This window comes from Tenrec ecaudatus, chromosome 6 (genome assembly GCF_050624435.1).
Source record: "Tenrec ecaudatus isolate mTenEca1 chromosome 6, mTenEca1.hap1, whole genome shotgun sequence".
In the NCBI taxonomy this organism is placed as follows: domain Eukaryota; kingdom Metazoa; phylum Chordata; class Mammalia; order Afrosoricida; family Tenrecidae; genus Tenrec; species Tenrec ecaudatus.
Window position 1 is genome coordinate 126,308,320 of NC_134535.1, and position 12,555 is coordinate 126,320,874.

Sequence of the window (12,555 nt, forward strand, 5' to 3'; positions counted from 1 at the left end):
GTGGGATGAACTATGGGATGAGCTATGGGATGAGCTATGGGATGAACTGTGGGATGAGCTATGGAATGAGCTATGGGATGAGCTATGGGATGAACTATGGGATGAACTGTGGGATGAGCTATGGAATGAGCTATGAGACGAACTATGGGATGAACTGTGGGATGAACTGTGGGATGAACTGTGGGATGAACTACGGGATGAACTGTGGGATGAACTGTGGGATGAGCTGTGGGACGAACTGTGGGACGAACTGTGGGACGAACTGTGGGACGAACTGTGGGACGAACTGTGGGACGAACTGTGGGACGAACTGTGGGACGAACTGTGGGACGAACTGTGGGACGAACTGTGGGACGAACTGTGGGACGAGCTGTGGGACGAGCTGTGGGATGAACTGTGGGATGAGCTGTGGGATGAACTGTGGGATGAACTGTGGGATGAACTGTGGGATGAACTGTGGGATGAACTGTGGGATGAACTGTGGGATGAACTGTGGGATGAGCTGTGGGATGAGCTGTGGGATGAGCTGTGGGATGAACTGTGGGATGAACTGTGGGATGAACTGTGGGATGAACTGTGGGATGAACTGTGGGATGAGCTGTGGAATGAGCTGTGGGACGAACTGTGGGACGAACTGTGGGACGAACTGTGGGACGAGCTGTGGGACGAACTGTGGGACGAACTGTGGGATGAGCTGTGGGATGAGCTGTGGGATGAGCTGTGGGATGAACTGTGGGATGAACTGTGGGATGAACTGTGGGATGAGCTGTGGGATGAGCTGTGGGATGAGCTGTGGGATGAGCTGTGGGATGAGCTGTGGGATGAGCTGTGGGATGAGCTGTGGGATGAACTGTGGGACGAGCTGTGGGACGAACTGTGGGACGAACTGTGGGACGAACTGTGGGACGAACTGTGGGACGAACTGTGGGACGAACTGTGGGATGAACTATGAGATGAACTATGGGATGAACTGTGGGATGAGCTGTGGGATGAGCTATGGGATGAACTATGGGATGAGCTATGGGATGAGCTATGGGATGAACTGTGGGATGAGTTATGGGATGAACTGTGGGATAAACTATGGGATGAGCTATGGAATGAGCTATGGGATGAGCTATGGGGCTTCTGATGGATGAAGAGTCTCCAGGAGTTGTGGGCAAGATTCAGAAGTCCACCTAAGTGAGTGGCCCCCATTCCTGCTCAGTGGAGAGGAGAAAGAAGGAATGGGGAGCTCATGCTCACAGGTCACCAGCTCCATTTCCACCAGAGCCAGCAGATGACACAACTAAATGGGGGAGGGCAGAATTGAGGGATATGGCCCCAGCAGACAGGCAGCTAGCACTCATGAAGGTCATCTACCACGTGTGGTTCACACACAGGAATAAGCTCGTGTGTAATGGTACAAAAAGAATCAAGAGTCAGTGTCCTCCCACTCCTGACCTCAGAAGACCAGGGCGATTTTGGAGATGCTGTTCCTCTAAATGGTGCTGGGTAAGCTCAATCGCTCCTCACTCGCTCACCGATGCCAAGAAATTTGGAAGACCTGGCCAACTGATTGGAAGAGATTCACATTTACCTATCCCAACAGAAGGCAGAATTTATCAAACCATGTCATCGATATCACATGCACGTAAAGTTTTGCTGAGGATCATTCAACAATGATTGCAGCAGCACATCGACAGGAACTCACCTGGACATCCAGAAAAGAACGGACAGGGCTGATGTCAGATGGCTCTGGTCTGTAAGCAGAGGCTACCAGAAAGATGTTTACATATGTCTTGTTGACTAGACAAAGGCGTCCGACTATGTGGATCATGATAAACCATGGAAAGCATGAGAAGAACAGGGATTCCAGCGCTTTGCGCTGTGCTCAGGTGGAACCTGTGCATGGCCAACAGGCCAGTCGCTCAACTAGGGCACAGGATACTGGGTAGTTCAAGAGCAGAAAAGGTGTGGGTCGGCGTTGTATCCTTTCACCATACTTATTCAAGCTGTACGGTGCACTCATGGTGCCAGATGAAGGTGGCATTGGGATTGGAGGAGGGCTTATTAACAACCTGTGACATGTAGGCACCTTACTTGCTGAAAGCAAAGAGGACTTGAAGCTCTTGCTGGTAAAGATCAAAGCCCGCTACCTTCAGTAGGGAGCACACTTAATGGGAAGAAAAACCCCAACCCCCACAATTGGACCAGGAAACAGCATCACGATCAAGAGAGAAAAGATTGACGTTGTCCAGGATTTCATCTTGCTTGGATCCACAAGGAGTGCTCGCAGACTAGTCAGGAAATCAAACAATACTACAGGGATCCACTTGTGACCTCCTCCCTGGGGGATGAACAACAGAAAAGTGGGTGAAGGGAGACGTCGGACAGGGCATGACAAAATAGTAATTGATAAATTATCAAGGGCTCATGAGGGAGGGGCAAAATGAGGACCTGATGCCGGGGGCTTAAGTGGAGAGCAAATGTTTGAGAATGATGAGGGCAATGAATGTCAAATGTGCTTAACATAATTGATATGTACAAATGTGCTTAACATAATTGATGTATGTATGGATTGTGATAAGAGTTGTATGAGCCCCTAATAAAATGATAAAAAAAAAGAATATGTCCTACAATCGAACATATATCTATATATTGCACTGGGCAAATCTGCAGCACATGTTCCCTTTAAAATCCTGAAGCAAGGATGTCCCTTTGCGGACTAAGGCGCGACTGACATACCCATGGTGTTTTCAGTTAACCCCTATCATGTGCATGTGAACGTTGGACACTGAGTAAGACAAAGTGAAGAATCGATGCCTTTGACCGGTGGTGCTGGTGAAGAAGACCAAAGGCACCAGGGACTGCCAGAACCAGCACATCGGTCTTGGAAGAAGTCCAATCAGGATGCTCCTTGGAACCGAGAAAGGCGAGGCTTCCTCTCACGTGCTCGGATCGCGGTGTCAGGAGAGACCAGTCCCTGGAGAATGGCATCGTGCTTGGTAAAGTGGAGGGGCAGCAAAAACTAGGAAGGCCCCCATGAAAATGGGCTGACACGGGACCTGCAGCAGTGAGCGCCAACATGACATTGTGAGGATGGCTGGGCCGGAACAGGCCTTGCGCTTCTCCTCTGCGGGGCATGGGGCATTGCTAGGAATCCTGGAAGGATTGCCAGGCACCTAACTGCAGCAAACTATTCCAGAGTGAGACAGTAGGTGGCACCCAAGCCAGAGAGTTCAGAAAAGGAAAGCGGGTTACTTAACTCATTTCCAGTAACTTCTCCCTCCTCCCCAAAGGGCCTCCTCCTATGGCCCCACCTCCCGTGGCCTGGCCTAGGCCAAGTCCTCTTGCCTCGGGCCGCAGGTCCCCTGTCCCACGGTGAGAAAACTCTCTCTGGAGAGAAGCCTGCCCTGCCACCTGCCCGGGCAAGATGTGAGTGTGCTATATTCTCCGAAGAGGCCTGGGGGAGGAGGAGGGGAAGGGTAGGGAGAGGAGATGGTGGGAGGGACACACACACACACACACACACACACAGGAATCGAAACTCTTGTAATGTCCAGCAGCCTGCCCTGGGTGGTCAGGAGGAGGAGCAAAGCTCTGAGACGGGAAACAGATGTCTTCAATGCCCCCCACGTGGACTGCCCTTGATCCTCTCAGAGGCAAGGGAGGAGGAGGGGTTTGCTGAAGCAGAGAGCAGCCCCTGTACTGGGGGCGACCCTTCATGGAAGTGAGCAACAGTCCTATCTTTGGAGGGTGAAAACTTGGCTGACAAAGAGGCTAACGGGGATACTGGGATGAGGAGGACCAACCACCAAGTAGACAGAGGCAGTGCCCACGGCTCCAGGTCTGAGGCCAGGGCTCATGAGTCCTGCTGTGGCCAGACCTCCATCCCGTAAGCACTGTCCACCCCGTGCCTCACATTTCCACGGGCCCCAAACCACATCCGCGTGGCCCCATCCTGCCCTCGCCTCCTCACAGGTGGTGGCTGCTCCTCTGCGGAGCCCTCCAGGTTCGCCCCATCCTGGGCTCCGTCCTCTTGGCCCAGCCGCGACCCCAGCAGCTGACATCCCCCGGGTACCCAGAGCCGTATCGCAGAGGCCAAGCCAGCAGCGCCGACATCGAAGCCCCAGAGGGCTTTGTTGTGAAGCTCCTCCTCCAGGACTTCGACCTGGTGCCGTCCCGGGGCTGCACGCAGGACTCGGTCACCGTGAGCTGGAGCGGGGTCCCTGGAGGGATGCTCGGGAGGGCGCCCCTAGCTGGAGCTTCCCCTGGGGTGGGTGGAGGGGCCTCCACGCCCATCGCAAAGGAGACATCAAAGAGGGGGGGGGAAGAGCCTTGGGCAGGGGCTCTGGGGCCAGAGCACAGGCTTTCAGGAGAGTCTCCGGTGGTGCACACCACCCAGACACACAACAAAGCAAAGGAGAGAGAACCCGGACAGTCCCTGGCTTCTGAACTCACTCACACACACACACACACACACACACACACACACACACACACTGCAAATCCATAGAGCAAAAAGGCAGGGACTCGCACCGCTGTCATGAAAAGTAGTGGCCCTTGAGTAGAACTGCCCTTTTGAGGTTGCAAGACTGCAACTCCTTACGGGAGCAGAAAGCCTCATCTTACTCCCTCGGAGCAGCTGGCAGTTTCAAACTGCTGACCTTGGGGTGAGCAGTCCAACACGTAACCCACAAGGCCACCAGGGCCCCTTACACTTACCTTAGAGGCACTCTGCTAAGACTTTTTCTGGCCAGGGAAGTTCAGAATAAGGGCACCTTAAACCAGTGCTTTATGTTGCCCTGTCAACTGTATGTGCATCAAAATGATCCATGTACATAGGTCTCAGAGACCATTGTGCTAGAAGCATTGTCCTAAACAAAACAGCGGTTTTCCGACCTCTTCCCAATCCCCTAGGAGCAATCACTGACGATTCATGTTGCTTCATACACAGAAACGACGTGCTTATTCTGTTGCTATATTTCATTTTTGGATACGATCTACTAACTTCACACTATGGAAGATGGCCAGCTTGAGCTCCCTGTCCTAAGGACCCTCCTGCCCCTGCCCCATCGCCTCCGTCATCACGTCTAGTCAAATCTGTGTTTATTGCTTTCATTATGATGACGGTAAAGGAGTCCCCCCAGTACAGCACGCCGTGCGCGTGGAGCGCGCGTTTCTGCTCCGACTCTTGGCTTTCCCAGGAGTGGGTGATGACGCGGCGTCCTCTGGCACTTCGGGTTTCCTTTTGCTTAGTTCTCTCTGTAACTAATCATCCCCAAACTCTTGGTCAAGAGTGCAAACCTCCTGCCAACATAATCAAGCACAAAGCTCAGCCTATCCGGCTTCCTTTGTATTGCAACATCCCAATCAGCCTCTTATCCTCCGCCTGAGAGGCGCTTGCTCCCTAAGCCTTCCCACATTCTGGAAGTTCCCATCTCCTTTACCGGAGATTCCTTTTACCAGTCCTAAGTGGGGCCAGAAGCCCATGTCTTCGTCTCTCATGGTCAGCTCCCATATTTTGGAGCCCCTGGGCCGTGCAAACAGCTCACTCAGCTGCTAACCAAAGGGTTGGAGATTTAAGTCCCCCCAGAAAAGATCTGGAAGAAAGGCCTGGTAATCGACCTTAGAAAACTCAGCCGTTGAACACCCTATGAGGAGTCAAGAAGGTCTGCCATGACCATGGGCTCTTTGAAGATGGCCTCAGTGACACAGACAAGAGCTTCTGGTGTGCGGTGGTAGGAAACTTGGGGGGGGGGCGGAAGTTTATCTGAGGCCAGAGGAACAGCCCCTTGAAGGAGAGGGAGAACAAGCTGTTCAACCCACAGAACCTCATCAGCGACGCTGAATTCCGCACAGACATGGCGCGGTCACTGCGTGCTCCATTGTGCTCAACAGCAGTGAAAATAGCATTAAAACCGAAGCCAAGAAGCGTACTCAGACACTGAGGGATAGGGTGCCACCATGAGTCAGAAGAATAGGTTCGACCGACACTGCTTGTTTGGGTTGGTGGTTGCTTTGATTGCTCTTTTGTTTTGCTGTTGTGTTGAAGAGCAATTCGTGAGGATTTTTTTTTAATTGGAAGGTTTTAAAACTGAGTACATCAGTTAAATAATATCTTATTAGCAGCATGCTTCCTCCCTATACAGATATCCTACCTGGAAGGACGTTAGGTCTGTTGATGCTCTAAGGAAATGAATAGTCCTGGAACGTGCCCCCCCGCAGGGCGACTGGGGCAATTAATGCCAACTTTTACCCAGTTGATGTGATCACAGTGAGCCGGGCTGCACGGAGTCTTAAGGAAATGAGATCGGAGAGGATACCGGAATGAAGAACGCAAAGAAACCACGATATGTGGCTTAATATCAAAGTCACCAATAAGCGAGTTGGGCAGTGAGCCAAGTGCCTGGAATAGCGAGCGAGCAGCCATGCAGCGGTGGCCAGAGACTGCCTCGGAAGGTGCCCTTCGTGGAGGCTCAGAGTCACAGGAAGGGGTTTAAGCAAGGGCCTGCAGTCAGGAGATTGAGACAGAGACAGCCTGCTTTGAGAACTTAAGCAATTAGCGGTGCACCATCCTGTGCCTATCCTGTGCTCGGAGATGCGTGCACACTGTGGGGACGTCTTTTACAGACATGGAGGAAAGTGGGCCCACCCCCAGCCCTGCCAAAGGCCAGGATCCCCAGAGGCTTGGATTTTCCAGAGGTTCTCCCTAGAAAGCTGCTTAGCAAAATGGAAGGTGATGGTGGGAGTTGGGGGCTGGATAGGAGAGCCATCCAGAGGGAACGGAAGCTCATACACAGGGCGTGACCCTTTGACTGCCTGTGAGACAGTGTCCACCCTACCCCTGCCTGCCCCTCACGCCGCTCCTCCCTTTTCAGATCACAGTCAATGGGACTGTCCCAAGCCGGCTCTGTGGGCACCAGGGTTCCCCGCTGGGCAGCCCTCCTGGTCAGAGGGAGTTTGTGTCCTCTGGGAGAAGGTTGAGGCTGGCCTTCCACACAGATGCATCCTTAGAGGACAGGGCTACCGGCCCCCACAGGGGTTTCCTGGCCCTCTACCAAGCCGTGAGTAAGTGACCCTCCTGGGATTGCATGGGGAGCCATCCCAGCCCCAGTCATAGCCCCCCTGTAACTGCGTCAGGAAGCTTGATTGATGACTGAGACTGGGGATTCAGGGATCCCTAGGCGGGATCCCATTCCTGGCCAGCTCTGCACCTGCTGGATGAGTAGCCCCATTAAGGGGGGATGGGCTGGTGGGGGGAACAGTGCTGCTCAGCTCCAGCACATCGAGTCGATCCATCACCCCTAACAGGCCTAGTGTAGGCCAGAATCATATGTGACGTTACCGGCTTTCAAATGGTGACTCGGATTTTATTCTTAAAGATAATACTTGTACATGTTAATTTCTAAAGACATTATTGTTAAAAGCATGTGCATGGTGTACCTTACACATACATGTACATAATCATTTTTAACAAAAAGACAATATGGGGGGGGTTTAGGTTGATCTCTAACCCTTAATCCCTGTCACATTTCAAAAATAACCCCCTTCTTTTCCTGGGCATTGTGACAGAGACATTCTGTGTCATTCACATAAATATTGTGTGTGTGTTACACTGTATGCAATGTCCTGAACTTGCCATTTTTACTCAGCGTCATATTAGGGACTATCCCTTGTAAGTATGATTGGCATGACCTCAGTTTTAGTGACCAGATAACATCCCTTCATGAATGTATCCTGAGGGAGTTACTAATCTCCCTCCCCCCATGCCCTGCTTACCAGATTATTTTCAAACTTTCTGAGCATTGACAATCTGACAAAGGAAAAAGTTAAAATATTTTGCCTTTTTTTATTGTTTAAGAAAGCACTGTGCAGGCTGAGATAAATATGGCAGATGGGGAGAGGCAGAAGCAGCCCCTGGCTTGCCAGTCAGCATTTCTGTCCTAGGTCCTAATGACCACTGTTTCCCTGTCGGTGTGGAGGATAGTCTGCCCATCAGCCAAGCCAATGGGAGCTCCGAGGCCATCAACACACCTGGGACCAGCTACTCCAAGATCCAGGGCCATTGCCAGGAGCTGGATTATCAGGAGGTGCCAGCAGGTGAGTCTCCACCTGCCGAGGTGCCCCCTCACATGGCCAAACTCTTACCACCAGAAGTTCCAAAGCCCCATGAGCTCCTATGCCTTCGGGCCATCTCTGAATCATTCTCCTTTGCTTTTCCTCACTTCCCTGGCAGGGACACTCACCTGCACAACCCAGGGCCCCTGCCAAGACAGACAGACATGGCAGGAGGCTCCTCTGCGTGTGCCCGGTGAGCAGTGACCTGCCATCTCTGTCCTCCTGACCCTGGTCCAAAGAAGCTGGGGTGGGGCAGGGAGGTGGGGGGATGAGAAGGGAGGGGCTAGGGAGAGGCTGTTATAAGGAGAACTTGGTATAGAAAGGGGAGATTTAGGCAGGAGAGAAAGAAAAGAAGGGTTAAGAAGGCCAGAGAATGAGAGGCAAGGCGTCTTTGTTCTTCAGGGATAAAGAGACATCTGAGAAAGTGAGAGAAAGCAGGAAGCTAATCAGCTCTACAGGTGAGGGAGCAAGAGAGACAGAGCGTTGAAGTGAGAGGAAGTCTGCCTGAAGGAAGTGGGGATGGCTTCTTTGGATGCCACAGTGCCCGAAAGTTCATCTTAAAAGACAAAAACCAAAACCTGTGTCACTGGGGATAAAATTGATATCACATAAAATCCATCCCTATAACTACTTCGAAGCATACCATTCCGTTTCAGTGGTGTTTAGTGCAGTTGCCATTGGGAAATGATCACCACTGACTCATTCCAGAACATTCCCATCCAATCCTCCCCTCCTCCACCCCCTGGCCAACCACCCTCTGCCCTTTGGGGTTTTCCTCTTCTACACATTGCACGTAAATGGCATCAGACAATATTTGTCTGCCTGTGACTGGCTTCTTTCCTTAGAACAGTGTGTTTAAGGTTCCTCCACCTTGCAGCAGGTAGCAATACCTCGTTCCTTTTTAACGACTGAGTAATATTCCATGGCTGGATCGCTCTCCGATCTCACTCTGTTTGTCCTTTCATCGGTTGATGGACATAGGGACTGTTTCCACTTCCAGTTAAGTGAACACTAACTACTACCATGCACCTGCTTGCATGTACAGAGGAAAGTGCCGAGGCGCTCCAAATTGTCTAAACTCAACTACTAACCCAAAGGCTGGCAGTTCAAATCCACCCAGCCGCACCTCGGCACAGGGGTCTGATCAGCTTCAGCCACCGAGAACGCTATGGAGCACAATTCTACTCTGACACACACGGGCTCAGCATGAGTGTGATTGACCCAGTGGGGGAGGATTTGGGTTGGTTTGTTGGTCTTTAATATGTATACTGAGGAGTGTTCTTGTTGGGCCGTGTGTCGGCCAACTCCATGTTTAACTTCTTCAGAAACGGCCCGATGGTTTTCCAAAGCAGCTGAGCTATTTTGCATCCCCCCCTCCCGCCCCCCAAGTAAGGGATGAGGGTTCGTTTGCACCCTTTTTGGATGGTTTGGTTTTTTTTACGTCATCATTGCCTTCCTAACTGAGTCTGAGTGAGTTTCTGACTTTGCTCACGGTCCATAGAAGGCTCTGAGGGCGGCGTGGAGATTCTCAGTGTTTCGGGGGGAGGGGGAGGGTGGGGCTGCTGCAGGAGAGGCTGTGAAGGAGGCCGTGACACAGAAACTGAGGCACACCCTACCTGCTGTGTGAGTTTGTCTGGGGACGGGGCACCAATTGTCTGAAAGAGCGACTCCAAGATGAGGACGGAGTCAGGAGGGGACGCCCAGCCGGGCCTGCCCTACACCTGTCTTCCTCTGTGTTCTCCCCACTCAGTTCACTGTCCCGAGTCCCCGCCAGGACATGCACCCTTAGCCTTAGTTTACTTTGCTCGGCAGCTCGTGTCCGTCCATTGGACAACATTGTGAGTCTGAATGAGGGAGTAAAGTCCTTCTGACTGGGTGCCGGGCCAGACGGGGCCCTCCTCCTGCCACCTACCCAAACAGAACCACACAGAAGGGGCCTTCAATAAATGCATCTTTCCCCTCCCTCTCTCCAGTGTGTGGACGGCCAGCCACTCCCATCACCCAGAACCAGAAGGCCTTTGGTTCCTCCAGAGCTCAGCTGGGTAACTTCCCCTGGCAAGCTTTCACCAGTATCCACGGCCGTGGAGGCGGGGCCCTGCTGGGTGACAGATGGATCCTCACGGCTGCCCACACCATCTACCCCAAGGACAGCATCTTCCCCGGGAAGAACCGGAGCGTGCATGTGTTCTTGGGCCACACGAACATAGACGAGATGCTGAAACTGGGGCACCACCCAGTCCGCCATGTCTACGTGCACCCAGACTACCGTCAGATGGAGTCCCACAACTTCGACGGGGACATCGCTCTCCTGGAGCTCCAGAGCCCAGTGGCCCTGGGCCCCCATGTCCTCCCAGTCTGTCTGCCCAACAAGGAGAGCCTCTACCTCAGTGGCCTGTCGGGCTATGTCAGTGGGTTTGGCATGGAGATGGGGTGGTTGACGACTGAGCTGAAATACTCAAGGCTGCCCGTCGGCCGAAGGGAGGCCTGTGCGGCCTGGCTCCTGGAGAGGCGGCGGGCTGAGGTGTTTTCCGACAACATGTTCTGTGCCGGGGATGAGATGGAGCCGCAGAGCGTCTGCCAGGGGGACAGTGGGAGTGTCTTCGTGGTGTGGGATGACTGTGCGCATCGATGGGTGGCCACAGGCATCGTATCCTGGGGCATTGGGTGTGGCAAAGGGTATGGCTTCTACACCAAAGTGCTCAGCTACGTGGGCTGGATTAAGAGCGTGATTGAGGGAAAGGACGGAGCCCGGAGCCCGGGGCACCTCACCAGGGCCCAGCGCTGAGAAGCCACCAGAAAGAGAGGGTTCAGAGGGAGCACTGTTCCCTGAAGGGGTGGAGAAGGGAAGAGGTCCCCATTTAAGACGCTGATGCCGCAATCCACCACCTTGAGAGAAGAGCCCTCCTCCTCACCAGTCATGCCCCCCACCACACCACGGACAGGTATGGCCTTCCACAGCCCCCTTCTCCTCATCCTCTGTCCTCCTGCACATTTGCACCTCCCCCCTGAGGGGAGGGTCTTTATAGAGAGTTTTAGAGACTATAAGTATTTATTGGAGTGGCTAGCATCTTCCTCCCCCTGAGGAGTAAGTGGTATACAGGGCAGGTGCCCCTGGACAGGTAGATACCCCTGTACATCTCAGCAAGCTCCACTGTGAACATCTTTTCCGCCTCCTCACTTGGTCTCTTCTCGCTGCAGCTTCTTCGATAGCTACCTGTGTACAAGTCACCATCCCTCTGCCCTTGAAGGGGAGCGTGGAGGACGTGCTCTTCGTTGCCTTGCCAAAGCTCCTTCTGCCAACCCTCAAATAGTCAAGCCATGTATCTCACATCGACCAAAACACCCAGATATAAGTACGTTAGTTTAGACAAAGAAAAAAGGTTTTCTGTCAAGTTTATCCAACTTGAGGTGAATAAAACTATTATTTCTAGGGCTTTTAGTGGCTGAGTGCGATAGGTTTATTATGGCAACCTGGCCAATAGCAGCGTGAGGGATTAATCAGGTCACAGTTTGATTGGAGGGCAAGAGACAAATGGCTCTGCAAACCTGCTGTCCCCCTCCCCTCTCTTGCTCTCTGGTGATCAGACCAGAGTGCTGCTGCTTTAGCTAGTCCTCTGCCTCAACCGGTGAGTTACACTACCTGTGGGAGAAGCCAACCTGTGGATCATGGATATTGTCACTAGAGCTTGAGACCTGCTTCGCCACACTGCTGGTATGTACATCACTAGAGCTTGAGGCCGGTGGATCCTATTGCCTTGCATTGCTTAAGTTCAATATCCCATTTGGGCCTGCTTCACTAAGCTCCCGTGCTACTGACTGTTGCTGACCCATCCTGATGTCTGCTGCCTGTGGGCAGCTTCCTGCCTTGCCCAAGGGAGGACTCCGCTGTCTGCTTCCTTGACCTTGGAGCAGGCAGCCCACATGAGTTGAAGGACTTTCAGTATATTAACTGTTCCACAGAAGTGAGTTGAACTGAGCCCTCTGTACTGCTGTGTGGACTAATTGGCTGTGATATTCCTTCATGCTGAATAAAACTATCCATATGTGTGTGTGTTTATGTGTATGTGTATGTGTGTGTGTGTGTGTATGAATGTCTTGGTTTTGTTTCTCTAGAGAGCCCTACTAACACACTGAAGTTGTTTTGTTTTGTTTTTTCCAGAAGTAGGTTGTCAAGCCTTTTTTTCAAGATGCTTCTGGGTAGACTTGAACTTCCAACCTGTCGGTCAGTAGCTGAGAACATTAACGGCTAGGATCTTCCCCACTTCATTTAAGTGGGGCATAGCCATGGGAGGAAGCACCCCTCATTGCATTGCATTTCCATAATATCCCAAAGCCCCTTTAGCTGACCTTTAAATACTTCAAGCCATGGCTTCACCCCTACCCACAACTTCTAGATGTGATTATGCAAATAGCTCCTCCTTTTCCCCCTCACACCCTCTATATGCCAGGTGCGTC

The 12,555-nt window shown here is 52.3% G+C and overlaps 1 protein-coding gene across 1 annotated transcript; it reads left to right on the forward strand.

Annotated features, from left to right (window-relative positions):
- Positions 1–3,283: 3,283 nt before the first annotated feature.
- Positions 3,284–12,147, forward strand: C1RL (complement C1r subcomponent like). Its single transcript, XM_075552105.1, has 5 exons — positions 3,284–3,414; positions 3,961–4,189; positions 6,861–7,050; positions 7,930–8,082; positions 10,074–12,147. Coding segments are annotated over exons 1-5 (1,386 nt in total). The 5' UTR covers positions 3,284–3,412; the 3' UTR covers positions 10,886–12,147.
- Positions 12,148–12,555: the final 408 nt, after the last annotated feature.

Coding starts and splice junctions, on each gene's coding strand:
- C1RL (XM_075552105.1), top strand. Junction 7,051..7,929: donor GGCCCTCTACCAAGCCGTGA/GTAAGTGACCCT, acceptor TTTCTGTCCTAG/GTCCTAATGACCACTGTTTC. Junction 8,083..10,073: donor TTATCAGGAGGTGCCAGCAG/GTGAGTCTCCAC, acceptor CCCTCTCTCCAG/TGTGTGGACGGCCAGCCACT.